Raw genomic sequence first — 27,488 nt, 5'->3', positions numbered from 1 at the left:
CCAGCGTCTCAACACTCAGACCATGAGTCTGGACAAACTGAGCATCCACCAGACTGACTTCTGCTCCACTGTTTACAAGCACCGGTATGCCCGCAGGTATCTCGCCAACCATCACCTCTGCTGACAAAGTACCTTCAGAGGGCGAGGAGGAAATATACACTCCCAGGTCGTCTTCCTCCACACGACCAGGGGGACATGGCTTCTCTGATATAACTGAAGTTTCAGCGTGAGTGCCAAGGACTAAATAATTAGTCTGCTCACTACAGGGACGTACCCCTTCACCTTGGGGAACACCAGGCAGCACCATGGGGACACCAACTCCACCCACCCGGGTACGTCCGCCTGTATAAGGAAGTCCTGCTCCCCATCAGGGACTCCACGGCACATCCTGGCCAAAGCCGTATATGGACCCTCTAGTTGAGGCAGAGGGTAGGCCTCAGACCCATAATTCCGCTGCAGGTGCTGCTGAACCGCATCATTCAGCTCCTCACTAATCTCAGTGAGGGCCAGCAACAACTGCTCACCGGTCTGCACTTGGTCCATGGCTCACCAGAGAGAAATGTTAGGGTTGGTGATAATGTAAAGGTCACGTGTGACTGGACACACCGCCTCCAGCAGGGTGAATTTATATGACACACGCGACCCTGGATACACCGCCTCCAGTAGGGCGAATTTAAACAATAAAATGTGCAGCCGGATACACCGCCTCCAGCAGGCGACTTTCAGAATTACACGCAAAACTGGATACACCGCCTCCAGCAGGGCTAATTTAAATAATAAGGGGAAAAACCAGGTAAACAATTACAATGGTGGGCCCTGCGATAGGGAACGGTGACGTGGAGACCTCCTGCACTCCCCTGAGCCAGTCTCTACACTCCTAACAGTCCCTAAACAGGCTGCGTACCTGTCGCCGAGCTGGAACCTAAGAACCCTAGCTCGCCCTGCACCTATCCCTCACTAGTGAAATGGACGGTGCGGAAACTAATCCCACCACTGCACTGAAACACACCTAAGGGAAGTCACAAAACAGGGGTAACACCACTTAGCTTTGCTCTTTCTCCCAGCAACAGAGTCCACCACCAGAATGCAGCTTTCCTCCTGAATAGCTGCCACCAAGCTCTGTCAGAGCTGCAAGGAAATCCCCTCTGACTCTTTCCACACCAGGGCTCTCACTGAGCTGCCAGGACCTCTCTCTAGATCCTTCCTCCACCAAGGATGGTTGAAATGAACACTTTCACCAACAGTGATTGCAACACCTGACACTTTTATAGCAGAGTCAGAGCAATCACACCCGCTTTATAATCATGTGCAATAACGCTCACCCTCACCGGGGGCAAACTAGGACAAAAGACACCACTGTGTAATAATCCTAATGGCCACCGGGGGCAAAACCAAACTTAAGCACACAGCTTAAGGGAAAAAAAAAAAAAAGGTTACCTGTGCTTTTTATCTGTCATGATCCAGCATGGATCATGACAGTTTCCACATGAAGCTGCCCAACATATTGACATGTTACTTTGTTTAATCATCTCACAGTTTACGAACCCTAAAGTAGGTAAAAGAAGCAACAAAATAATGAACATGTGCACAGCATGCCGTTTTTACATTGCTGGGCATTAACCGCTTAGTGACCAGGCCAAAATATTCAAATCAGACGTGTCACTTTATGTGGTAATAACTCTGGAATGTTTCAACATATCCCAGTAATTTTTAGACTTTTTTTTGTGACAAATTATATTTTATGATAATGGCAAATTTCGGTTGATATATTTGTAAATTGCTAATTTTTAGATTTTATTGTAAAAGATTATCCCTTTAATCCAGATAGTCACACCACACAATGCCATTTCCCTCATGTTGGCTTTACAATCAGCACCATCTGTAAACTGATCTTTTATTTTGTTAGGTTGTTAAAAGCTTTAAAATTTTAGCAGTCATTTTTCATTTTATTTTCAAGGAAAGTTACAAAACATTTTTCAGCTTTGGGGGACTGATACATTGGAAAACCCCAAAAAGTGAGACCATTTTAAAAACAGCACCCCTCAATATATTCAAAACGGCTTTCAAGTAGTTTATTAACCCTTCAGGTGCTTTTCAGGAATTAACGCAAAATGGCATGCCAGGAATGAAAAATGTAATTTTTACTACCTACATGTTGCTAACTTTTGAACAGGCCCCTATCGCTGGCAGGCTCTAAGGCTGTTATTTGGCTGTGAATTGCCATGGTAACTATCAGGATCATACAATCATGATTTTGTGGTGCTGTTGGCATTAAAGAGAGACCCCCACACTCTGATAACCATTTAGATGCCGTAGTCACAATTAACAGCAGCATCTAAGGGGTTAATTGGCCATTGTCGGTGCCAACACTGATCATGGCTGATGCAGCTATAGTGTACAGCCCATGGCTGCTGCATTTTGACCCGTGGGGGGAATGCTAGTCACTTAGTTTTAAGTCACATTGGTGGTCACTAAGGTTTCATTTTTTGTGCTTTTGTAACGTCTTTATCCCAGCCAGAGATAAAGACGCTGTGTGCACCACCCTAATCCTATTTTTTATTGGAAGTCAAATTAAAACCTTGCCTTAAATTGTACTGTAATAGTAAAGCCAATAACTTGACCAAAGTCATGCTACACAAAATTGTGATGCTTAACTGTACAATGTGAATAGAAACCTTGAAATTAAATCCTAACTTTTTAATGAAAGTTGCAGTAACTTGCTGCATGGGTGAGTAAACCGGAAGTACAAGTCGTGAACATTCAGCAAAAAAAAAAAAAAAGACAGCATCTGACAATAATGACACTAAAAGATAATGGATGATTAAATGTATATGATATATTATACAATAAACAAGTTTAAAAGAGAACAAATCTTTAGAAAGTTACCCTTGAACCCAGGCGGAGAAGGAGTGACCAACGATAATCGAGTTAGACCACCAATGGTTGACTGTCAATGTAAAAAGAATTGTTTACACCAATAACATTGTATCAGAGAATTGCGTTAATACCGAAAACATATAAATTACTTATGTACAGCCTATATATTTACACCTAAAACAGCGCAGGGTGATTAAATCAACCCCTTCAACCCTGGTTCATTTCCATTTTCGTTCCCCCTCTTCTTCCAAGAGCCATAACTTTTTTACTTTTCCATCAATACAGCCATATTAGGGCTTGTTTTTTGCGGGACGAGTTGAACTATTGAATGGTACCATTGACTTTACCATATAGTATACTGAAAAACAGAAAAAAAATCCAAGGGCGATGAAATTGAAAAAAAAAATGCAATTCCACAACTGTTTGTTGTTCTTCTTATTTACCAGGTTCACTTTATAATAAAAACTGATCTGGCAATAAGATTTTCCATGTCAGTACGAGTAGGCGGATTCCAAACCTCTATTTTTCAGTCTTTATTCAAGTGATGACATTTTTTTTTCTTTCGAAATTTGTACTAAAAAAAAAAGTTTTTGTCGCCATTTTCAGAGACCCATAACTTTTCATTTTTCGAGATCTTTGTGATGGCTTATTTTTTGGAGCCCTGAGCTGACGTTTTTATTGATAACATTTTGGGGTTCATTTTACGCTTTGATTTCCTCTTATTGCATTGCATTGCAATATTAAAGGGAACCTGTCACCCCCCAGGGCGTTTTTAAGTTAAAGAGCCACCTTCAGCAGCACTAAGGTTGCATTCTGTGAAGGTGACACTTCTGCTTCTGATCCCTAGTAACGCTGAAATATTGACTTTTATAACTAGGTTCCCATACCTGTATTGAGTCCCATAGGTATGGTGTGTCCCCCTGTATCAGTCGCCTCCCAGCCGTCCATCATGCCCCTGCTGTCTGTGCGCCGCCTCCTCCTGTGCTGTATGCCGGCACCTGCGGTGTGCCAACAGATTTCGGGCATGCACAGTGCGCGCTGAACTGACATCAGGCTATCGCGCCTGCGTGTTGCGGAGGCCCCAGATCCCGCCCCGCAGTGTGTTATGATGTATTCAAACTGTGGGGCTGGAAATCTGGCGCCTGCGCAGTGAGCAGGCTCTTTTACTTAAAAACGCCCTGGGGGGGTGACAGGTTCCCTTTAAGGTGATTCTAGCGTCTTGATTTTTTTTTCTCGTAATGCTGTTTAGCAAACTGATTAATTTATTTTATATTTTCATAGATCGAACATTTCTGAACTCAGCTATACTAAAATTGTGTATTTTTTAATGGAGCGAAAGCGGAAGTATTTGAACGTCTGTGTTTTTAATTTTTTCATATTTTTAAACCTTTTTTCCTCACTTTTTAGTTTATTGAATAGTTCTCTTAGGAGACTTGAAACTGCGATTGTCCGATCGCCTGCACTTCAGCACTGCTATGTGAAGCAAAAATCAAGATCTCCTATGAACGCCGGCAAGAAGCGGCTCGTAATGACAGGCACGAGGGTCATCAGCACCAGACTGTCGGGGTAACCCATCAGCGACCCACGATCACGTTACAGGACTTCACACAAAGCATTTAAAATTGAAAAAAAATGAAAACTTTTTTTTTTTTTTTTTGGCAGAAATGTCCATCCCTAACTAAAACTTACATTTCTTTTCCTGGATGCGTTAGATGTTTGGTCCATCAACTCATCCCTGTGCAAACATAAATGATTAGTACCCCACACATACAATTAAATGTAAAAATAGAGATGTAACTACAGGGGATGGAGAGGTTGTAATTACATCCAAGCCCAACAGTCCATCTGTTATCTAATTATCCAAGAAACCAGCTAAAATGGCACATGGAATAGGCAGGGGCCCTATTACAGAGAAAATATTAGGCACAGGACAATCAGGTTATAGATCTGTATGAAACAGAACATTACTTATTTTTACACTTATATGATGGTAAATATGGTGTGCCTCGATGGGAGCATTGCAAACATACAAAGTAATGATTGTACTGTACTGTAAACACCCGAAAAAAATCAAAAAGGCCTAAAGCAGGCACTTCCCATATATAAATAACTCTTACCAAAAAAAAGGAAGTATACGCCAAGTTCAAATAAATCTCAATCCATCTTTATTCAAAACACCAATAATAAGATAAAATAATGAAGATACAGGTGCAAATTAAGGACTACAGACCACAGGTAGCTTTATTCACACATCACTAAAGTCATAAAAACTTGTATACTCTATTATTAGGCATCCTCTGTTGGAAATAATATATATATGTATGACCAATCAATGGTCTAAAAAACCTAAAATAGTTTCCACAAGTATAAAATTGCATAGGTGTTACAAAAATCACATAATAAAGTGCACTAGTGCAAAAATATATATATGGCACTGCTTACAGGTTATATTAGGGTAGTACAAAAATAGACTTTCAATAAATCACAATAACGGTTAATCCACAAAATGCAGATAATACAAAGTGCTAGTGGTAATGCCAGCAGTCTTAGTAAATATATATATATATATCAACAGTACTACCACTAATAATAGTACCCTAATTCCCTTAATAAAGTGCACTAGTGCAGAACTAGGCTATTAAATATATACTTAGTGTGAATGCCAAAAGTATAGTACTGCTAAATTAATATAGTACAGGAATGGACTTTCAATATATCACAATAATAGTTAATCCGCTAAGTGCAGATAGTGCCGAAAGCAAATAGTGCATGGCAATCTTGGTAGATATATGAAGATTTAGCCCATTAAATATATGAAGTTAGGAGAGTAACACCTGGTGAATCATACCTGACCTGGGAGTAGTCCTTGTGACCCGACGCGCGTTTCGCTTCTTCTATGGGGGAAATACGTTAATGCCGGAGTGCCTCCTTGATCTATTTATAGTCCTGTCTGCATTGGTGGCAGCGGGATGTAATGGCGCTTGTCTCGCTGTGAAGGGGAGTGACGTCAGGCTGCTCGGCGTCTCACGTGACTGATCCACCCACCGCCCAACGCGTCAGAGCGGGGGGAGGAATCAGCCAAGCTAAGGACGCGTTGCCACGGTGACTCACTATCCGACAGCATGAGAGAGCGCACACCGCTATCTGAGCTAGTACAGGAGATAATACCATCAGTTCAAATGAGGAATTGAGAAATAATGAGACAGTGCCACCTTCTCTGATCATTCCAAATATAAAAGGGAATTTAAAGATTGTATATAAACTGAGGTCATCTTATCCATATTCTGGATATAAAAAAATATATTATAAAAAAAAAAAAAATATATATATATATATATATATATATATATATATATATATACACTCACTGGCCACTTTATTAGGTACACCTGTCCAACTGTGTGTTAAGACTTAATTTCTAATCAGCCAATCACATGGCGGCAACTCAGTGCATTTAGGCATGTAGACATGGTCAAGACAATCTCCTGCAGTTCAAACCGAGCATCAGTATGGGGAAGAAAGGTGATTTGAGTGCCTTTGAACGTGGCATGATTGTTGGTGCCAGAAGGGCTGGTCTGAGTATTTCAGAAACTGCTGATCTACTGGGATTTTCACGCACAACCATCTCTAGGGTTTACAGAGAATGGTCCGAAAAAGAAAAAAAATCCAGTGAGCGGCAGTTCTGTGGCCGGAAATGCCTTGTTGATGCCAGAGGTCAGAGGAGAATGGGCAGACTGGTTCGAGCTGATAGAAAGGCAACAGTGACTCAAATTGCCACCCGTTACAACCAAGGTAGGCAGAAGAGCATCTCTGAACGCACAGTGCGTCGAACTTTGAGGCAGATGGGCTACAGCAGCAGAAGACCACACTGGGTACCACTCCTCTCAGCTAAGAACAGGAAACTGAGGCTACAATTTGCACAAGCTCATCGAAATTGGACAGTAGAAGATTGGAAAAACGTTGCCTGGTCTGATGAGTCTCGATTTCTGCTGCGACATTCGGATGGTAGGGTCAGAATTTGGCGTAAACAACATGAAAGCATGGATCCATCCAGCCTTGTATCAACGGTTCAGGCTGGTGGTGCTGGTGTCATGGTGTGGGGAATTTTTTCTTGGCACTCTTTGGGCCCCTTGGTACCAATTGAGCATCGTTGCAACGCCACAGCCTACCTGAGTATTGTTGCTGACCATGTCCATCCCTTTATGACCACAATGTACCCAACATCTGATGGCTACTTTCAGCAGGATAATGCGCCATGTCATAAAGCTCGAATCATCTCAGATTGGTTTCTTGAACATGACAATGAGTTCACTGTACTCAAATGGCCTCCTCAGTCACCAGATCTCAATCCAATAGAGCATCTTTGGGATGTGGTGGAACGGGAGATTCGCATCAGGGATGTGCAGCCGACAAATCTGCGCCAACTGTGTGATGCCATCATGTCAATATGGTCCAAAATCTCTGAGGAATGCTTCCAGCACCTTGTTGAATCTCTGCCACGAAGAATTGAGGCAGTTCTGAAGGCAAAAGGGGGTCCAACCCGTTACTAGCATGGTGTACCTAATAAAGTGGCCAGTGAGTGTATATATATATATATATATATATATATATATATATATATATATGAAAAAATGAAAAATAGAAAATGAATAATAAAGTGATAATGAAATAAACAATAAATATCCATTAAGGTAGTCTCCATATATCCACCAACTACCAATAATCAACAAATTACAGCGTTTACATTAATATAGTATAATGCTCCAATATATTAATATTCAAATACATAAATATACATCCAGGTGATACATACATATATATATATATATATATATATATATATATATAACTATAAATGTAGTGATATGAATGATAATATAAATTGATCCATATAGTGTAAAATAATACAGATGGGCACACTTAAAAAAGTGTGTGTCCAATTTGATAGTGATAGTGAATAAACATAAAATAGTTAATAAACATTAGTGTTAAATTAGTGAATATACATAAAAAATGTTCTAAAAATTTTTTTTTACAAAGGATAATAAATGATATTCATATATCTAGACTCCTTATATGGAACATCTCGAAAATCGCAGCTGTTCATGATTGTACTGGCTGCATGGATTTGAGGGTGAAAAAGCTTTTGGGCTGCAAAATTAAGTAATTATTGTTAGAGTTGAGCAAAACAGGTCGGCCAGATTCATAAGTCACCAACTTATGGTAAAGTCGGGTTTCGCCAACCGAAACCCGACCACAGGGTGAAATCGGCCATACGGTCGGCAAAACGAGCGCCAAAGTCGGATTTCCCAGAATGCTTGCACGAGAGAGAGAGATTCCGCGCACTGTAAAAAAGCGGTGCGGCATGTAGGTGTGTTTACTGTCCTCCACTCCCTGCCGACTTTGCTTCCCCACTGACTTGCATTGGGTTTCGTGTTTCAGTCGGACCTTCGACTTTTCACGATAGTCGCCCGATTTAATTCGACTCGACTTTTGAGAATGTCGGGTTTCATGAAACCCGACTCGATCCTAAAAAAGGCAAAGTCGCTCATCTCTAATTATTGTAGTAGTTGCTAATGTTTTTGGTTGAAGTGCAATTACTAGATGGCCTGCATGTGATATAGTCTTAACACCTGCAGTTGAATGCATGCAGTTTTTTCATACATGATTTCACTGTGCATTACTTAATTACCCAAATTTAATATACCAAGTTAATCGACATGGCATATTTGGGTTAATGAACTTGCTAAGCAACATGTAGAAAAAAATGCACTGTTCATGAAAAACACATGCAATCAACCACACGTATCATGGCTGTGCCAAAACCGCACTGCCTGGCCGTACCATTGTAGGCTGTACCTGAGGACTCTGTGCACCATACTTACATATTGAGGCTGGGAACGTGTGATACGGATGGAGAACGTCGGTCTTCTGAATTGGCTGAAGCATAAACAAAAGAGGGTCTTTTTAACCTTTTGCTGTAAAATGTAAGAACTTTAAGAAAATATTTCTGGAGAATAACAAGTAAGGCCGAATTCACACAACAGTGTTTGAAACTGACAGCAAGTAATCAACAAAGAGGTTTTCCATGTGCTGTCCAACCACATATTGGACCCATTTCACTAGTAAATTAATAAGGCCCCATTCAGACGCCATTTTTTTCACGTACAAGAAAAACAGACCAACTTTCATCAGATTTTCATCAGTTTGGTCTGATTTTCATCAGTTTTTCTTGCATGTGAACTTAAATAAAAAGTTTCTCCACCTTCTCTTATAGAATAATCCATTAATAACGGTCCAACTTTGTTACAGATAAGCAGACTTGCATTGTCGAGTTCAATGTGATACTTGGATCAATTTTGGACAGGTCTCCAAAATTTTGCATGGACGTATGCACAGTCCCATACACTGTGCTAGGTGCGAGTGCCATCAGTGAAAAACACAGATAGCACTCATATGTGAAACACTGATGTCTGAATGAACCATAAAAATATATATATTTGTACCGTGTTAGCCAGTATATAGAGAATATTTAGAATTGAAAGTCCTCAGTGGTTGATACCTTTTAATGGCTAACTGAAAAGATGGTAACAAATTGCAAGCTTTCGAGACTACGCAGGTCTCTTCGTCAGGCTAGACTAATACAAAAGCTGAAGAATCACATATTTATACACAAGACAGCACAGAAATAACGCAATAGCTAAGACAAGTGATGAGAAGCGGAATAGTCATTAAGGAAGAGGGATAAGCATAAATATTGGAGCAGTTAATAGATAAGCAGTGTGAAGGTTTTATTGCCCTCCGATTGCAGTCTGGTTCTGTGTTGTGAAGACCCCAGAAGGTCTGAGGAGCAAATTCCTTAATTGATGTTAAAAGACAGAAATCCATGCGACACATTCATACCTGCACTGAATGTGTTGAAAGTTTTCATAAATTTCTACTCAGAGATTCTTGTCTCTCTCTAAGACTTGAAGTTACCTTTTAATATAAGTAATTTAATGTCCATCATGCTATGACCATGGATACAAAAATGTTTTGCCACAGGTAGATCCATTCTTTTTTGTCTTATTATGTGACGATGAGAATTCATCCTTGTTCTCAGTTTTTGCCCTGTCTCCCCTACATACAGACCCCCAGTTACTAAATGTCCTGACATTCGTAAATCTGAACTTCGCCTTAAAAACAACAATACTAATATTTTAACTCAGGAAAAGTTCAGAAATCAATATTGTCATGCTCGCGCCTTGACTGATAGGCGTGAGCTGGGGGGTTGTGGTCCCACTGACTACCCTAGAAAGGGGTGTGACTATGACAGCTACCTCTGTCTTCGCTGGAGCCTCTGATGGTGAGGTCAGGCTTGTGCGGCAGGTAGCTGTCGGGTGCCACTCCAGGGTGGTGTCTGGCTGTGGCTGCTGATCCCACTCGGGGACAAGTCACTTGGACAGGTTCTACAGACAGGCAGGCATGTTATGAACGGGTCGCTGAGGAGGAAATAAAAAACAACACAAGCTAAGTCTCAGAAAACCAAAGAGGTTGGTGACTATGCAGACTGCAGACCCCTGATCCTAACACGCAACTAGCAGCAGTCGTGGAGCGTTCCTACGGTGGTCCTAGACGCCTCGTCACAACCGGAGAGCTAAATAAGCCTAAAGCAGGAAAAGAGGAAAACTAACTGCCCCAGAGCAGACCCCAAAGGAAAGACAGCCCCCCACATGTATTGACGGTGAAACAAGATGAAAACACAAACAAAGGCAGAAAAATAGGCTGAGCAAACGATGGGGCCAAACTAACTAGAAAGGACAGGAAAGGAAAGACACTGTCTGCAATCTGCCAAAAACCCTACCAAAATGTCCAACACAACTGATAGCAAAATTAACCCTGAAGTCACTAGACTTCTCCCACTATATCAGCTGTTGTGAGTTCATTTTCCCCTTCACCATTGAGGTCTGATGAACTCCCTCTTCTGGTGAAGGAAGGTAGTAAGGCTGATTACCAAGCACCTGGGCAGGATGATGATGATGACTGGGTGACGGGAATTGCTGACTGGATATAAGGCAGCCGACGCCCTTCTGCCTGGCTGGTGATTTCTCTGAGGGATTCTAGGAGACCAGTCTGATTCCTGCTCCTCAAAAGCTAAGTTTTCTGCTCTGCTTTTTGCATTTGTGTTTTGATTTTGTTTTGCCTTGTTTTTCTGGATTTCTGCCATTCCCTGCTGGGGTGAGCTGAATTCCTTTTTGCTCTGTCTTCAGAAAATTCCTGAGTACTGATATAGTCTTTTTGAAGCCTAGCGTCTTCAGGGCCTTTTTCCCGATCAGTCTGTTGGCTCATGTTTTTGATAGGGTTTTTGCGGATTACAGACAGCAGCTTTTCTATCCTGTCCTAGTTAGTCAGCTTGGGCCCCATCATTTGCTCAGCCTATCTTTCTATCTGTGTTAGTGTTTTTTCATCTTGCTTCACCGTCATTATATGTTGGGGGCTGCCTATTGCTTTGGGGTCTGCTCTGGGTCAGTTTAGATTTCCCTTTCTGTCTTTAGGCTATTTAGTTCTCCAGCTGTGATCGAGGGGTCTAGGGCACCGTAGGAACCCCCCACGGCTACTGCTAGTTGTTGTTGATAGGTTCAGGGGTCTGCAATCCGATAGCTGCCATCTTCTCTGGTTTTCTGGACTTAGCTAGTATTTCTGTTTTTGCCTCCTACGGTGACTCATTCATAACAATCAGCGCTCTGAAATATTCTGAGACAGAGCAAAAAGAGGCCAATCTAATAAGGGACAAAAAAAGGCAATTTGGCAAATACAGATAAATAAGAGTGGAAATTCAGCACAGCCCAGCCGGGCTGGCCACACAAAAAACTGAATTGACCAACAAGAGCAAGTGTGAACATTAGCAAAAACAAACTTAACTTGAGAAGACTGGAACAGAGCTGAGTCCAAGACCTGAGAAGCAGACTGAATCACCAGCACCAGGATAGGGTGTCGGCTGTCTTATATCCAGTCTGATACTCCAGAGATCCAATCGTTATCTTCCTCACCAGGTGGCAGATCACTACCAATTAAACCAACCTCACTACCTCCTGTCACCACCAGAGGGAGAATGGAAGGAGAACTCTCAACTGGTGGAGCAGAAAATGAGCTCATAACACAGGCAGGTAGGCACGGCTGAGACACAGGGCAAGCAGGCACAGCTGAGCCACAGGGCAAGCAGGCACAGCTTGGAGACAAAGGGCAGGCTGGTACGGACTGGAGACACAGGGCAGGCTGGTACGGACAGGTAGGGTCCTGTTCACACAGGAGGTGCAGGTATGGGTACTGATAGGAGGGAGTGGAATATGACGGGACTGGTTTGGCCCTATTCACACGGGAGGAGCAGGTATGGATACAGGCAGGAGTGCGGAGTAGGCAGAGCCGCAGGAGTGTGGAGTAGGCGAAGCCGCAGGAGTGCGGAGCAAGTGGAGCCACAGGAGTGCGGAGCAGGCGGAGCCGCAACGGTGCAGAGCAGGCGGAGCCGCAAGGGTGCAGTGCAGGCGGAGCCGCAAGGGTGCAGAGCAGGAAGAATTGCAAGGGTGCAGAGCACAGACAGGGAGGACACAGGGAAAGACACAGCAAGGAAAGAAGCCAAAGACAAGGAGGCAGGGGTAGGACAGAGTTCAGACAATGTACAGCGACAAAGACTCAAGGACCAGGATATACTGCCTCCTTGAAGGCAGACGGAGGTACTAGACAAGACAAGGTCAGAAGCTATAGCACAGAGACCAGGATATTCAGCCTCCTGGAGGGCAGACAGACAGGCACAAGACAAAGCTAGGAGTGTAGCCTCCAGAGAAGGAGAAAAACAGAACTGGGCCTGGCTTACTCAGCAGCAAAACACTGAGTTTAAACATTGCTCAGGCAATGTTCCAGTGGGTGGGGCAGCCCTAAATAGTAGAGGGCGCTAAGTAATTGGTCAGGGACACATTAGCGAGGTGCACCCTGTCTCCATAAGAAGCAAGTTCAGATGCCGCCCCCCTATACACACAGTCAGGATACATGAACCCAGCAGACAGGAGACAAGGCAAGGAGCTGGCGGCAGAGAGAAATCACAGCATGACCTGGAGCAGTGAGTAAGTTGGTGTGAGGGAGATGGGAGGCCATGCAGTGATGCCAGCAGGGTTGTTACAAATATTTTGTGGAATAAGCATGATTTTTAAAAACAGCTTTCATGCGTCTTGGCATGCTTTCCTCCAGTCTTTCACACTGCTTCTGGCTCAAAAATTTAGGCGGTTTTTGATTACATTCCAGAGGTTTTCAATGGGGTTCAGGTCTGGAGAATGGGCTGCCCATGACAGGGTTTTGATGTGGTGGTTTCTTAATTTTTGCCAGAGCTGTCTGTAACATCATGTAATATCGCAACATGATGTACAGAGCCTTGAAAAAGTATTCATAACCTGTGAACTTTTTCACATTTTTTCATGTTATACCCACAAACTTAAATGTTTTTATTGGGATTTTATGTGATATACCAGCACAAAGTAGCAAGTATTTATGAAGTGTAAGGGAAATTATACATGGTTTTCTAATTGTGTTTATCACAACCCGAAAAAACAGGGAACAAGGAATGTACAGTAGGTACGAAAAGTATTCAGACCCCTTTAAATTTTCCACTCTTTGTTTCATTGCAGCCATTTGGTAAATTCAAAAAAGTTCATTTTTTTCTTATTAATGTACACTCTACACCCCATCTTGACTGAAAAAAAAACAGAAATGTAGAAATTTTTGCAAATGTATTAAAAAATAAAAACTGAAATATCACATGGTCATAAGTATTCAGACCGTTTGCTCAGTAGAGTAGAAGCACTCTTTTGAGCTAGTAAAGCCATGAGTCTTCTTGGGAATGATGCAACAAGTTTTTCACACCTAGATTTGTTCTGAAGCCACTCCTTTGTTATTTTTGCTATGTACTTAGGGTCATTGTCTTGTTGGAAGGTGAACCTTCTGCCAAGACTGAGGTCCAGAGCACTCTGGAAGAGGTTTTCATCCAGGATATCTTGGCCGCATTCATGTTTCCTTCAATTGCAACCAGTCATCCTGCCCCTGCAGCTGAAAAACACCCCCATAGCATGATGCTGCCACCACCATGTTTCACTGTTGGGATTATATTGGGCAGGTGATGAGCAGTGCCTGGTTTTCTCCACACATACGGCATAGAATTATCACCAAAAAGTTCTATCTTCGTCTCATCAGACCAGAGAATCTTATTTCTCATAGTCTGGGAGTCCTTCATATGTTTTTTGAGCAAACTCTATGTGGGCTTTCATGTCTTGCACTGAGGAGAGGCTCCCGTTGGGCCACTCTGCCATAAAGGCCCGACTGGTGCAGGGCTGCAGTGATAGTTGACTTTGTGGAACTTTCTCCCATCTCCCTACTGTATCTGTGGAGCTCAGCCACAGTGATCTTGGGGTTCTTCTCTACCTCTCTCACCAACGCTCTTCTCCCACGATTTCTCAGTTTGGCTGGATGGCCAGGTCTAGGAAGACTTCTGGTGGTCCCAAACTTCTTCCATTTAATAATAATAATAATCATTATTTATATAGCGCCAACATATATTGCAGCGCATTACAATTTAACAGTTTCAAACACAACAGTCAAAAGTAACAACTTTAGCAATAATACAATGATTAACCCCTTAGTGACAGAGCCATTTTACAGCTAAATGACCAGGTCAATTTTTACAATTCTGACCACTGTCACTTTATCAGGTTATAACTCTGGAACGCTTTAACGGATCCCGCTGATTCTGAGATTTTTTTTGTTAGGAAGTTATAATGGTTAAAAGTTGACAAGCGATTTCTCATTTTTACAACAAAATTGACAAAACCATTTTTTTGTTTAGGGACCACATCATATTTAAAGTCATTTTAAGGGGTGTACATGACAGAAAATACCCAAAAGTGACACCATCCTAAAAACTAGACCCCTCAAGGTGCTCAAAACCACATTCAAGAAGTTTATTAACCCTTTACGTGCTTCACAGGAACTAAAGCAATGTGGAAGGAAAAAAATAACATTTAGGCTGTGTGCACACAATGCAGATTTGCAGCGGATTTTACCGCACAGAAACGTTGCATATCCGCATTGTGATGTACAGTAGCCTTAAAATCAAGCATACAAGTTTTTTGTGCATCAATATACCAGGCAACCGCCCCCTCCATGTATTCGTAGGCTGCGAGCGGTTGCTTCATTGGTATTTTTGCACCTGTGTTATCTTAATTATATGGGTCCACTGCATCCTGATAGTGCATTTGTCTGGAGGCCTGTACGGGTAAACCTTGTTGCTTTATTGCTGTTTTCTGCTATTGGAGGATTTTTAAGTCCTCTTTCTGTGCCGTGCTGTATTAGTGTTAGTATTCAGTGTTAGGTACCCGTAAACGTGGAGATCTTTGACGCAGGTTACGGGCTCACGTATTTTGGCCAAAATATCAGCTAATACTCCACATTTTTTGTAAATGTGTTTTTTTCACTTTTTATTCAGGGTGCAATTGGGCCCATTTGGTCTTGTAAACTGCGGTGTCTGTCCCCATGGCATGCATTTTGATAGTACTGGGCCAGCCCGCCTGAGCTAATAGAAGGGTGTCACTACTAGGCTGGCCTGGATGCTGTGCGGGCCATGGTGTGAACAGCGCCGCATACAAGTTTTTTGTGCATCAATATACCAGGCAACCTCCCCCTCCATATATTGGTAGGCTGCGAGCGGTTGTTTCATTGGTATTTTTGCACCTGTGTTATCTTAATTATATGGGTCCACTGCATCCTGATAGTGCATTTGTCTGGAGGCCTGTACGGGTAAACCTTGTTGCTTTATTGCTGTTTTCTGCTATTGGAGGATTTTTAAGTCCTCTTTCTGTGCCGTGCTGTATTAGAGCAAGGGTAACAGGAGAAATCATACACCCACAGTTGTTGTGTGATTTGTCCTGAGTACGCTGATACCCCATATGTGGGGGTAAACCACTGTTTGGGCGCACGGCAGAGCTCAGAAGGGAAGGAGTACTGTTTGACTTTTTCAATGCAGAATTGGCTAGAATTGAGGTTGGACGCCATGTCGCTTTTGGAGAGCCCCTGATGTGCCTAAACAGTGAAAAAAACCCACAAGTGACACCATTTTGGAAACTAGACCCCTGAAGGAGCTTATCTAGCTATGTGGTGAGCACTTTGAACCCCCAAGTATTTCACAGAAGTTTATAAACGCAGAGCCGGGAAAATTAAAAATCTTTTTTTTTTCCCCTCAAAAATGATTTTTTAGCCCACCATTTTTTAATTTATCAAGGGTAACAGGAGAAATTGGACCACAAAAAGTTGTTGTCCAATTTGTCCTGAGTACGATGATACCCCATATGTGGGGGGGAACCACTGTTTGGGCGCATGGGAGAGCTCGAAAGGGAAGGAGCACGATTTTGGAATGCAGACTTTGATGGAATGGTCTGCGGGCGTCATGTTGCATTTGCAGAGCCACTCATGTGCCTAAACAGTATAAACCCCCCACAAGTGACCCCATTTTGGAAACCAGACCCCCCAAGGAGCTGATCTAGATGTGTAGTGAGCACTTTGAACAACCAAGTGCTTCACAGAAGTTTATATCGCAGAGCCGTGAAAATAAAAAGTATTTTTTTTTCCACAAAAGTGATTTTTTTTTAGCCCCCAATTTTTTTATTATCCCAAGTGTAACAGGAGAAATTAGACCCCCAAAGTTGGTAAATAGTGGAAACCCCTCAATTCTTGCTCCAACCCTAACCCCAACACACCCCTAACCCTAATCCCAACGCTAACCCTAATCCCAATCCTAATCCCTAATCCTAATTCTAACCCTAACCCTAATTCTAACCCTAATCCTAGTCCTAACCCTAATTCCAACCCTAACCCTAATTCCAACCCTAGCTCTAGCCCTAACCCTAATGGAAAAATGAAAAAAAAAATATATTCTTTATTTCATTATGTTTGCCTATCTAAGGGGGTGATAAACGGGGGGGCTATTTACTATTTTTTTTATTTTGATCACTATGATAGTTTATCATAGTGATCAAAATGAATGAATGGAATCTGCTGGCCGGAGCCAGCAGATTCCCGGCGGACGCCATTTTCTCCGGATCCAAGATGGCGGCGCCCACCGGAGGAAGCCGTAGGGACCCAGGACCATCGGGAGGGGACAGAGGACCACCAGGAGGTACGGGGGGGGGGGAATCAGGGACCTTATTTCTCTCTCCTCTGATGTGCGATCACATCAGAGGAAAGAGAAATTAAATGCAAAATCGCGGATTTTTTTTTTTGCGGTCGCCGTTACAGGGTTAATAACAGCTATCGCAAAAGCGGGGTCGGTAAAAACTGACCCGATTCATGTTCTCTGGGGTCTCGGCTACCCCCGGCAGCCGAGACCCCGGAGAAAATCCGACACGGGGGAGCGCTATTTACTTTCTCCACAGCGCCGTGAATTAACGGCGCTGTGGTTTAAGTACCCTTAATTACCGCCATTAAAAGGCGTATCGGCGGTCGTGAAGGGGTTAAAGCAAAATAAGACGGCCCTGCTCGTGAGAGCTTACAATCTACAATAAGGTGGGGGAGATACAAAGTACAGGTGTGTATTTACAGTGATGTATTTACAATGTTGGTCCAGCCATCTTGAGGGAGTGAGGGATAGATGTGGATAGTGAATGGACTACACATGCACACTTAAACATAAAATGTCTGATTAGGGAACGTGATAAGCTGCTCTGAACAAATGTGTTTTGAGGTAGCGCCTAAAACGCTGCAAGTTGTGGCTGGTCCTAATTTCTTGGGCTAGAGCATGCCAGAGGATTGGCGAGGTGCGGGAGAAGTCTTGGAGTCTGGAGTGGGAGGTACGGATTAGTGCAGAGGTTAGCCGAAAGTCGTTTGCAGAGTGCAGCGGTCGGTTAGGCTGATAGACAAAAATGAGGAGGAGATGTAATGGGGTGCCGCACCGTGGAGAGCTTTGTGGGTGAGAACAAGTACTTTGAATTGGATCCTATAATGAATGGGTAGCCAGTGTTATGACCGTCGAAGAGCGGACACGTCCGAGTACTGATTAGCCAGATGGATGACTCTGGCTGCAGCATTAAGGATGGACTGGAGAGCTGAAAGTCGAGTGATGGGGAGGCCAATTAATAGAGCATTACAGTAGTCCAGGTGGGAGTGGATCAAGGCGACAGTGAGGCTTTTTGTTGTTTTCACGGTGAGAAAAGGGCGGATTCTAGAGATGTTCTTTAGGTGTAAGTGGCAAGAGAAGGCAAGAGATTGTATATGGGAGGTGGAGAGATTAGTGTCAAACATAACACCCAGACAGCGCGCCTGCTGCCGGGGTGTTATTATGGTGCCACCCACGGAGAGGAAATGTCAGATTTAGGGAGGTTGGTAGACGACGGGAGTAGGACTTCAGTTTTGGAAAGGTTGAGTTTCAGATACAGAGCGGACATGATGTTGGAGACTGCGGACAGACAGTCAGAGGCGTTCTGAAGTACAGCAGGGTTGAGGTCAGGGGATGACGTGTATAGTTGTGTGTCATCAGCATAAAAATGGTACTGAAAGCCAAATCTGCTGATGGTCTGTCCAATTGGGGCCGTGTAGAGAGAGAAGAGAAGGGGCCAAGGACTGAGCCCTGAGGTTCCCCAACAGTGAGAGGAAGAGATGAAGTGGAGCCAGCGAACAAAACACTGAAGGAGCGGTCAGAAAGATAGGAAGTGAACCAGGAGAGAGCAGTGTCCTTCATGTCTAGTGACTGGAGCCTAGAGAGTAGAAGATGGAGTCAATAGTGTCAAAAGCTGCAGAAAGATCGAGGAGAATGAGCAGAGAGTGGTCTCCGTTACATTTTGCAGTCAGGCGATTATTGGTCACTTTGATGAGTGCAGTTTCTGTCGAACGTAGGGGGCGGAAACCGGACTGTGATGGGTCTAGGAGGGAGTGAGTTGGGAGGCAATGGGTAAGGTGGGAGTAAACCAGTCGCTCGAAGAGTTTAGAGATGAAGGGGAGATTGAGGACTGGTCTGTAACTGTTTGTGCAGGATGGGTCGAGAGCGGGTTTTGTTGTGGATTCTCTTACTTCTGAGTCGGGGCTCCCTCTGGTGGTTACTGTGGGTAGTGGAGCTGGCTGGATTGACAGGTCTGCCACCTGACGATGATGACTGGAAATCTGGGGTTACTGATTGGGAGTATTTAAGTGAGCAGGCTTCCCTCAATTGTTGCTGGTGATTAGTTCTTCCTGTGCAACTTGAGGTCTGCTGTCTCCTGCCTGCCTGATCCTGCATTTTTCAGCTAAGTTGTTCATTTGCTAATCCTTTGCTACTGATCTGGTTTTGCCTCTTTCTGCTTTGCTGTGCGGGTTCAGCGTGCTCCCTGCTGGGGCTGTGCTGGACCCCGCTCCATATGTTACAGATTGTGTCAGTTTGTTCAGTCCCCTGTTATATTAGTCTCTTTTGCTTTTCTGCCAGTTTACACCAGAATGCTGATATAGTGGGGGAGAGGTCGTGAGACCTGTGTCTTTTGTACATCAGACGTGTTAGATTTTTTAGGGTTTTTGCGTGATTGCAGACAGTGTCTTTCCTTTCCTATCTTATCTAGACAGTTTGGGCCCCATCATTTGCTCAGTCTATTTTCTGCCTGTGTTTGTCCCTCATCTGGCCTCACAGACAATATATGTTTGGGGGCTATCTATTTCTTTGTGGTTCTACTCCGGGGCAGTTTAGATTTCACCTTTCTTGCTTTAGGCCTAGTTAGTTCTCCGGCTGTGTCGAGGCGTCTAGGGCATCGTAGGTACGCTCCACGGCTACTGTTAGTTGTGTTGTTAGGATTAAGGGTCTGCAATTCGCTAAGTGACCAACCTTTCTGGTTTCCTGGTGGCCTAGCCTATTCCTGCCATCCTCCTCGGTGACCTGTTCATAACAGGGTTTCTTTAATAATGGAGTAATGATAAGAGTGTTTGAAGGAGGAGAGGAAAATGCCCGAGGAGAGGGAGAGATTAAAGATTGTAGCTACAGTTGTGGACAAAAATATTGACACCCCTGCAATTTTGTCAGATAATACTCAGTTTCTTCCTGAAAATGATTGCAATCACAAATTCTTTGGTATTATTATCTTCATTTAATTTGTCTTAAATGAAAAAACACAAAAGAGAATGAAGCAAAAAGCAAAACATTGATCATTTCACACAAAACTCCAAAAATGGGCCAGACAAAAGTATTGGCACCCTCAGCACAATACTTGGTTGCACAACCTTTAGCCAAAATAACTGCGACCAACCGCTTCCGGTAACCATCAATGAGTTTCTTACAATGCTCTGCTGGAATTTTAGACCATTCTTCTTTGGCAAACTGCTCCAGGTCCCTGATATTAGAAGGGTGCCTTCTCCAAACTGCCATTTTTAGATCTCTCCACAGGTGTTCTATGGGATTCAGGTCTGGACTCATTGCTGGCCACCTTAGAAGTCTCCAGTGCTTTCTCTCAAACCATTTTCTAGTGCTTTTTGAAGTGTGTTTTGGGTCATTGTCCTGCTGGAAGACCCATGACCTCTGAGGGAGACCCAGCTTTCTCACACTGGGCCCTACATTATGCTGCAAAATTTGTTGGTAGTCTTCAGACTTCATAATGCCATGCACACGGTCAAGCAGTCGAGTGCCAGAGGCAGCAAAGCAACCCCAAAACATCAGGGAACCTCTGCCATGTTTGACTGTAGGGACCGTGTTCTTTTCTTTGAATGCCTTTTTTTTCTCCTGTAAACTCTATGTTGATGCCTGTGCCCAAAAAGCTCTACTTTTGTCTCATCTGACCAGAGAACATTCTTCCAAAACGTTTTAGGCTTTTTCAGGTAAGTTTTGGCAAACTCCAGCCTGGCTTTTTTATGTCTCGAGGTAAGAAGTGGGGTCTTCCTGGGTCTCCTACCATACAGTCCCTTTTCATTCAGACGCCGACGGATAGTACGGGTTGACACTGTTGTACCCTCGGACTGCAGGGCAGCTTGAACTTGTTTGGATGTTAGTCGAGGTTCTTTATCCAACATCTGCACAATCTTGCGTTGAAATCTCTTGTCAATTTTTATTTTCCGTCCACATCTAGGGAGGTTAGTCACAGTGCCATGGGCTTTAAACTTCTTGATGACACTGCGTATGGTAGACACAGGAACATTCAGGTCTTTGGAGATGGACTTGTAGCCTTGTGATTGCTCATGCTTCCTCACAATTTGGTTTCTCAAGTCGTCAGACAGTTCTTTGGTCTTCTTTCTTTTCTCCATGCTCAATGTGGTACACACAAGGACACAGGACAGAGGTTGAGTCAACTTTAATCCATGTCAACTGGCTGCAAGTGTGATTTAGTTATTGCCAACACCTGTTAGGTGCCACAGGTAAGTTACTGGTGCTCTTAATTACACAAATTAGAGAAGCATCACATGATTTTTCGAACAGTGCCAATACTTTTGTCCACCCTTTTTTTTATGTTTGGTGTGGAATTATATCCAATTTGGCTTTAGGACAATTCTTTTTGTGTTTTTTCATTTAAGACAAATTAAATGAAGATAATAATAACAAAGAATTTGTGTTTGCAATAATTTTCAGGAAGAAACTGAGTATTATCTGACAAAATTGCAGGGGTGTCAATACTTTTGGCCACAACTGTAAGTGAGTTGTGACGACTGGAGAGAGAGACTGAAAGAGATGTGAGGTAATAGAGTCAGTAGTGCATGTAGTCGGACGAAAAGAGAGGAGCTTGGAGACTTCTTCTTCTGTGATGGGATCAAATGTGGTGAGCCAGGGAAAATGCAGGGAGGGATGGGAGTCATTGCACTTGGTGGCTGGGAGCGGATTTCCTGACAGATATTATCTATTTTCTCTATAAAGTGGGAGGCCAGGTCATCAGCACAAATGTCTGTGATAGGGGCTTGTGCTTTCGGCCTGAGGAGTGAGTGAAAGGTATCAAAAAGTTTCTTGGGGTTGTTGGATAGTTAGGAGATCAGGGTGGTGAAGTAGGTCTGTTTAGCAAGATGAAGGGCAGAATTATAGGTTCTTAACATGAATTTGAAGTGGATGAAGTCTTCTGGTTTGCGAGTTTTCCTCCATAAGCGTTCAGCATTCCTAGAGCATTGCTGGAGAAATCGAGTTTGCGATGTGAGCCAGGGCTGTTTTACTCTGTGCTTGGAGGTTTTGCGGGTGAGGGGAGCTACTTGGTCAAGGGTGCTTCTAAGACTGTCGTTGTACTGATGTACAGCCAGATCAGGACAGGAAAAAGAGGAGATTGGGGACAATGATGAGTGTAGGGAGTCTGCAAGTGTATGAGAGTTAATAGCTTGTAGATTTCTGAATGTGTGGTAAGTAGGAGTGTGCTGGGGTGGGCGAGGATTTGTGATTGTGAAGGAGAGAATGTTGTGGTCAGAGAGGGGAAGCGGTGAGTTATCTTGGTAGGAGATTGAACAGAGCCGGACAAGGGTGTTACCGTCTGTGTGTGTGTCTCGGAGGTTGAGAGCTGTGAGAGGATGAGAGAAGTGGTTAGTGATAGAAGCTAAGATGCAGCTGTGGAAGTGGGGCTGTTAATGGGGATGTTGAAGTCTCCCAGGATAGGGGTTGGGAGTTCTGAGGACATGAAGTGCAGCAGCCAGGCTGAGAAGTGGTCAAGAAAGTGGGTGGGTCCGCAGCGGATAAATCCGCAGCATGGGCACAGCAACTGCAGAATCCCATAGGATTGCATGGCAATGAGTTTTTTAAGCAATTCCGCAGCGGCGGAAACGCTTAAAAAACGTATCGTGGGCACATTGCCTTAGTCTGACATGAGGCATCCATTTTATTAAAAATACTTTTTTTTTTATCAATGCATTGATAAAATGTTGCTATTGTTACGGTACATACATTCCTTGTTCCGTGGTTTATCGGGTTCTGATAAACATATTGAGAAATGGGGTGTAACCTTTATGGATTAGGTTATCTATGGACTAGTATGTATTCTCATGATTCTTATGTTTTAAAAACATAAATGTGAAAATTGTGACATGTATTTGTATTCAGCCTGCCTAGTCTATACTTTGTAGGACCGTCTTTCGCAGAAATTACTGCTGAGGTTTGTCTTTACCAGCTTTGCACATCTAGAGGCTGAAGTTTTTGCTATTTCTGCTCAATGAGATTGGACAGAGAGCGTCTGTGAACAACAATTTTCAAGTTTTGCCACAGATTCTCAATGGTATTTAGGTCTGGACTGTGACTAAGCCACACCCATTAATATGCTTTGATGTAAACTACTGTAGCGCTCACAGTATGCTTAGGGTTTTTGTGCTATTGGAAGACCATACGCAGCAGTCTCACGTCTTCTGAAGCCTCTGTTTTTTCTCCAGAACTGCCTTGTATTTATCTCCATCCATCCTCTGATCAACTGACCAACTTCCCTGTCTCTGCTGAAGAAACGCATCCCCACAGCATGAGGCGGCCACTACAATGTTTGATGGTAGGGATGGTGTTTCCAGGGTGATGTGCAGTGTTAGTTTTCCGCCACAAATAGCATTTTGCATTTAGCACAAAAAGTTCTACTTTGGTCTCATCTGACTAGATGACCTTCTTCCACATGCTAGCTGATCTCCTATGTGGGTTTTAGTAAACTGCAAATATGACTTCTTGTAGATTGCGTTTAAAAATGACTTTCTTCTTTCTACTCATTCATAAAGGCCAGATTTATGGCGTTCACAACTAATAGTTGTCCTTTGGACAAATTCTCCCACCTGAGCTATGGACCTCTGCAGCTCCTCCAGAGTGACCATGGGCCTCATGACTGATGTTCTTATTAGTATTCTCCTTGCTTATGATGTCAGTTTAGGTGGACGACCATGTCTTGGTAGGTTTGCAGTTGTGCCATACTCCTTCCATTTTTGGATAATGGTTTGAACAGTGCTCTGTGAGATGTTCAGAGTTTGGACTATTTTTTTTTTATAATCTTACCCTGCTTTTCTCTTCTCCACAACTTTATCCCTGACCTGTCTGGTGTGTTCCTTAAATTTTAGGATACTGTTTGATCCCTAATTGCTGATTTTGTTTTTATCTGCATACCAACTTATATTCCAGTTCATCTCTTGGGTTTTTGTTTCAAGTTTGTGCACTCTGTGCAAACAAATAAATGGCCTCCCCTTTCTTTGAGCTGGATATTACGTTTATGTTGCTTCCTGTGGCTGGGTATCCATTAGTCGGGGTCTTGGTCCTGCTCGACCCTTATTGACATTCACGTCAATTGACATATGGTATGGTTTTAATACTAGAGGTTAGGACCGTCCCGAATAGGGTCGCCTTGAGGTGGTGGGATGGCGTTTACTTTTTTTAAAATCACGTTAATTAAGTACCCTATATTTTTTTCATGCTCTATAGCAATTTACTTATTTACTGCAGGATAATTGCTCATTTTGCTTTATCCTAGGTTTTTCCCTAATATTCTCAAACAAACCATTGAAGCCTTTCCAGAAAAGCTCTAGTTATAATGAGAATAAATTACACAAAAGTGGACTCAGTATACTAATTAAGTGTCTTTTGTAGGCAATTGGCCACTCAGGATTTCATTTCAGGTTATCAGACTACAGGGGCTGAATACAAATGCATGTCTCAATTTTCATATTGAAATTTTCTAAATATTTAGAAAACCATGTATTATTTCCTTTACATGTCATAAATACTTGCTTCTTTGTGTAGGTATGTCATATAAAATCCCAATAAAATAGATTTAGGCATGCGGGTGTAATGTGAAAAAATGTGGAAGAGTTCAGGACGTATGAAAACTTTTTAAGGCAATGTAATGTGATGGCATGGAACATCCATCAGCTAAACTTACTTGGATCCAAGCTCCTGTATGAATTAGATGTTGGCGGTCGACTATAAGACTGAGAAGCTCTCAAACTGCAACTGAAAAAGAAATGTGTGAGCCTAGACATACTGTATTAACAAATACTTCCTAAGTGGAAACACTGGGAGAAATTTATCAGAATTGGTGCACAGCAAATTTATGGTTACAATGCACATCGGCTGTACTATTGCCGTATACATTAATTTGTAAATTTGCCTGCCCATAATGAGTGTAGACTTATCTATGCAATCATTAATGCAATCATTCCTGAGTAAAAGATTCTTGGCCAGAGCAAATGGAAAAATAAAAGTGATTTTATAGTAATCTATAACGGAATCAGGTTCTTCACACGGAAATGTGGATCGTGAGTGCACTATTTTCTTCTAAGCAATTTTAGGTTTGTTCCACACTAATTTTGTGGCCATTTTCTGGTGCATACACTCAGGAGGTATGTGACGACAGTGTGCACAGTAAGAATGGATGCCAAGGCATCAGTTCTCCATAGGAAACCATTGTAAAGAAAGGTATTCCACATGATATACATTTCTTAGCAGTGGTCCGCTGTATAAGAAAGTGAAGTCTGCTGTGCTTTAATATACAGCAAAACAAGTATGTTGGCACATAAATGGCTAGACAGATGCTGAAAGGACACACTTTTGCCCTCTGTCTGGTGAATGGCGGCCTATGGGTAAGTGACAGCATACATCGAGCATAGCTCCCGACATATACTGTAGCCTAAATGCACAGACACTATGTAGACCTAGTGTAACAGCTCAGCAGACATGATTTTCCACATTATGTATTGAATGCATATGTCATTGTACTAAAAAACTGTACTGTGTACACTGCAGGTTATAAGGTGGATACGGCGAATTTATTAAATGTTTTGATATTTTTTTTAAATGCCTTCAAAAGTACGCTACAGTGTAATTTTTATTAAATTAAAATTTTGTCTAGAAAATATGTTTTCTATTGCCATAACTTGAAGAATAAAGATTAGTTTTTATAATGACAGAGGAGACCTCTTACCTTTGTAACTGTTGTGTGAGTTCCTTAATTGTTTCTTCTAACTTTACTATCTAAATCGACAAAAAGATTACTATGTGATTAACTTCAGGTGTTAATATGAGACCTGAGTATAAAGCCTGGTTCACACGTCATTAGTGGTTCAATGCCAAAACCAGGAGTGGAACTTACAGAGAAAAACTGTAATGGAAAGATTGACACTTTGACTGTGTTTTGGAGACACTTCTGGTTTTGGCATAGAAATACTGATCATATAAAAAATATTGATGTATGAATAAAGCCCAAGGCTGGGACTAGACAGCTAATTTGGCCGTGACATTCGGGGTGTGACCAATGTTTGCTGGGTGTCGCTGCTAGTTACTAGGGTCACATTACAATCCCGAGGGTACTATGACCGTAATAAGTAAGTCGCAAGAAGACCAACCACGTCTGATTTTTTTTGTGACTTGCTAGTGGCAGTACCCTCGGGGTCATAATATGACTCTTATTCACTTGTATTGTGAGGAGTTGTAGCAGTGACACCTAGTGTTGTGTCCAAAGTGGCCGTACAGCGATAGCTTAAATCTAAATGATACCACACTAGTATGGAAGGAATATCACAGGTTCATTGCAGGAGCAGGCCAGATCAATGACTCCCTTTTTCCATAATTACAACAGAACCTGTTGCAGCCATCAGATTCATATACTAATATGAGATAACATAACAGGTATTAACTATGAGAAATATTGCAAGTTAATCTAGAAATAAGACACGGGTAAACCAAGCTCAAGACACAAGCTAAGCTTCCAAATGGATCAGTTTGCAGCAATAATGATACTCATAGGACGTAAGGAAAGTTTTGCTGCTAAGGCTGAGAACATACTTATGGTATTGAATATCTACTTAAATATTCATTTTTAGGACAGATTCAAAAAAATACCTATTTTAACGTCAATGACAAGCACACAGTGACTAAACCATCTGTAGAATCCAATGAATATAAGCATACTACATGAAGGTTCACTACGGTAAAAGACCTCAGTAGTGCAAAAATGGTTGCATTGTTTGATACTTACTTTTTTTTTATAATGCGCCAACAATCGTTGCCGATGACTATCTTGAAATTCTACAACCTGAAAAGAAGAATTCACAACAAAATAACCTACAAGTATTAACATACAAAATAAAAAAATGAGAAAACTGCGAACAGATGCTATTGCTTTCTGACACTTTAATTCACATTTGTACATTTTAGGTTTTGCTACAGGATATAATAACACTGGTGGCCAGCAAGCCTTGAACTGGGACCCGCAAGAGTGATTAACCCCTAATAAGAGGCCTTAGAAGGGTTATCCACACTTACACATCGGAGATGAGCGGGTCTGATGACTTGACAAACCCACACACTCACCGAAAAACATGCGCAATCAGCAGGGCTGGCGTTAGGGGCAGGCAGAACAGGCAGCTGCCTAGGACCCCCGCTCCATCAGAGGTTCCCAGCCAGTGGAGAGCTGCTAATATCAGCACACCACGCGGTTACTATGGGGCCCGGTGCCGCCCCCCTCCATCGCGCATTCAACTTATCGACTCTGCTTGTCACTCAGGAAGCGCGAGATGATCTTACATCATCGAGCGCCATGCTGTGCCAGGAGTGGAGCTTCTGAGACCGGAGCTGAGCCTGCAGCAGCGCAGGGAATGAGGAGGAGAGTATTGTGTGTCTGGTGCTGCATTATAGTCTATGAGAGGGCTACATTATACTGTGTGTGGGGGGG

At 42.7% G+C, this 27,488-nt stretch overlaps 1 protein-coding gene across 9 annotated transcripts in view; it reads right to left on the bottom strand.

Moving 5' to 3' along the window:
- The window catches only part of RNF212 (ring finger protein 212), a 146,593-nt gene that overhangs the window by 32,370 nt on the left and 86,735 nt on the right, over nt 1-27,488 (bottom strand). For 7 of the 9 annotated variants that reach the window (XM_073568796.1, XM_073568797.1, XM_073568799.1 and 4 more), the window contains 6 exons: nt 26,793-26,849; nt 25,740-25,789; nt 24,699-24,769; nt 8,763-8,817; nt 4,567-4,612; nt 2,887-2,947 (listed from right to left, as the gene is read on the bottom strand). In XM_073568796.1, the coding sequence (XP_073424897.1) occupies nt 2,887-2,947; nt 4,567-4,612; nt 8,763-8,817; nt 24,699-24,769; nt 25,740-25,789; nt 26,793-26,849 (340 nt within the window). The remainder of the gene's footprint in view (nt 1-2,886; nt 2,948-4,566; nt 4,613-8,762; nt 8,818-24,698; nt 24,770-25,739; nt 25,790-26,792; nt 26,850-27,488) is intronic. The other 2 variants (XM_073568798.1, XM_073568800.1) reach the window with 2 other exon arrangements.

This window comes from Dendrobates tinctorius, unplaced genomic scaffold (assembly GCF_039654945.1).
Source record: "Dendrobates tinctorius isolate UK_male_01 unplaced genomic scaffold, ASM3965494v1 ptg000022l, whole genome shotgun sequence".
NCBI lineage: Eukaryota > Metazoa > Chordata > Amphibia > Anura > Dendrobatidae > Dendrobates > Dendrobates tinctorius.
This window is presented reverse-complemented; position numbering and strand designations above follow the sequence as displayed.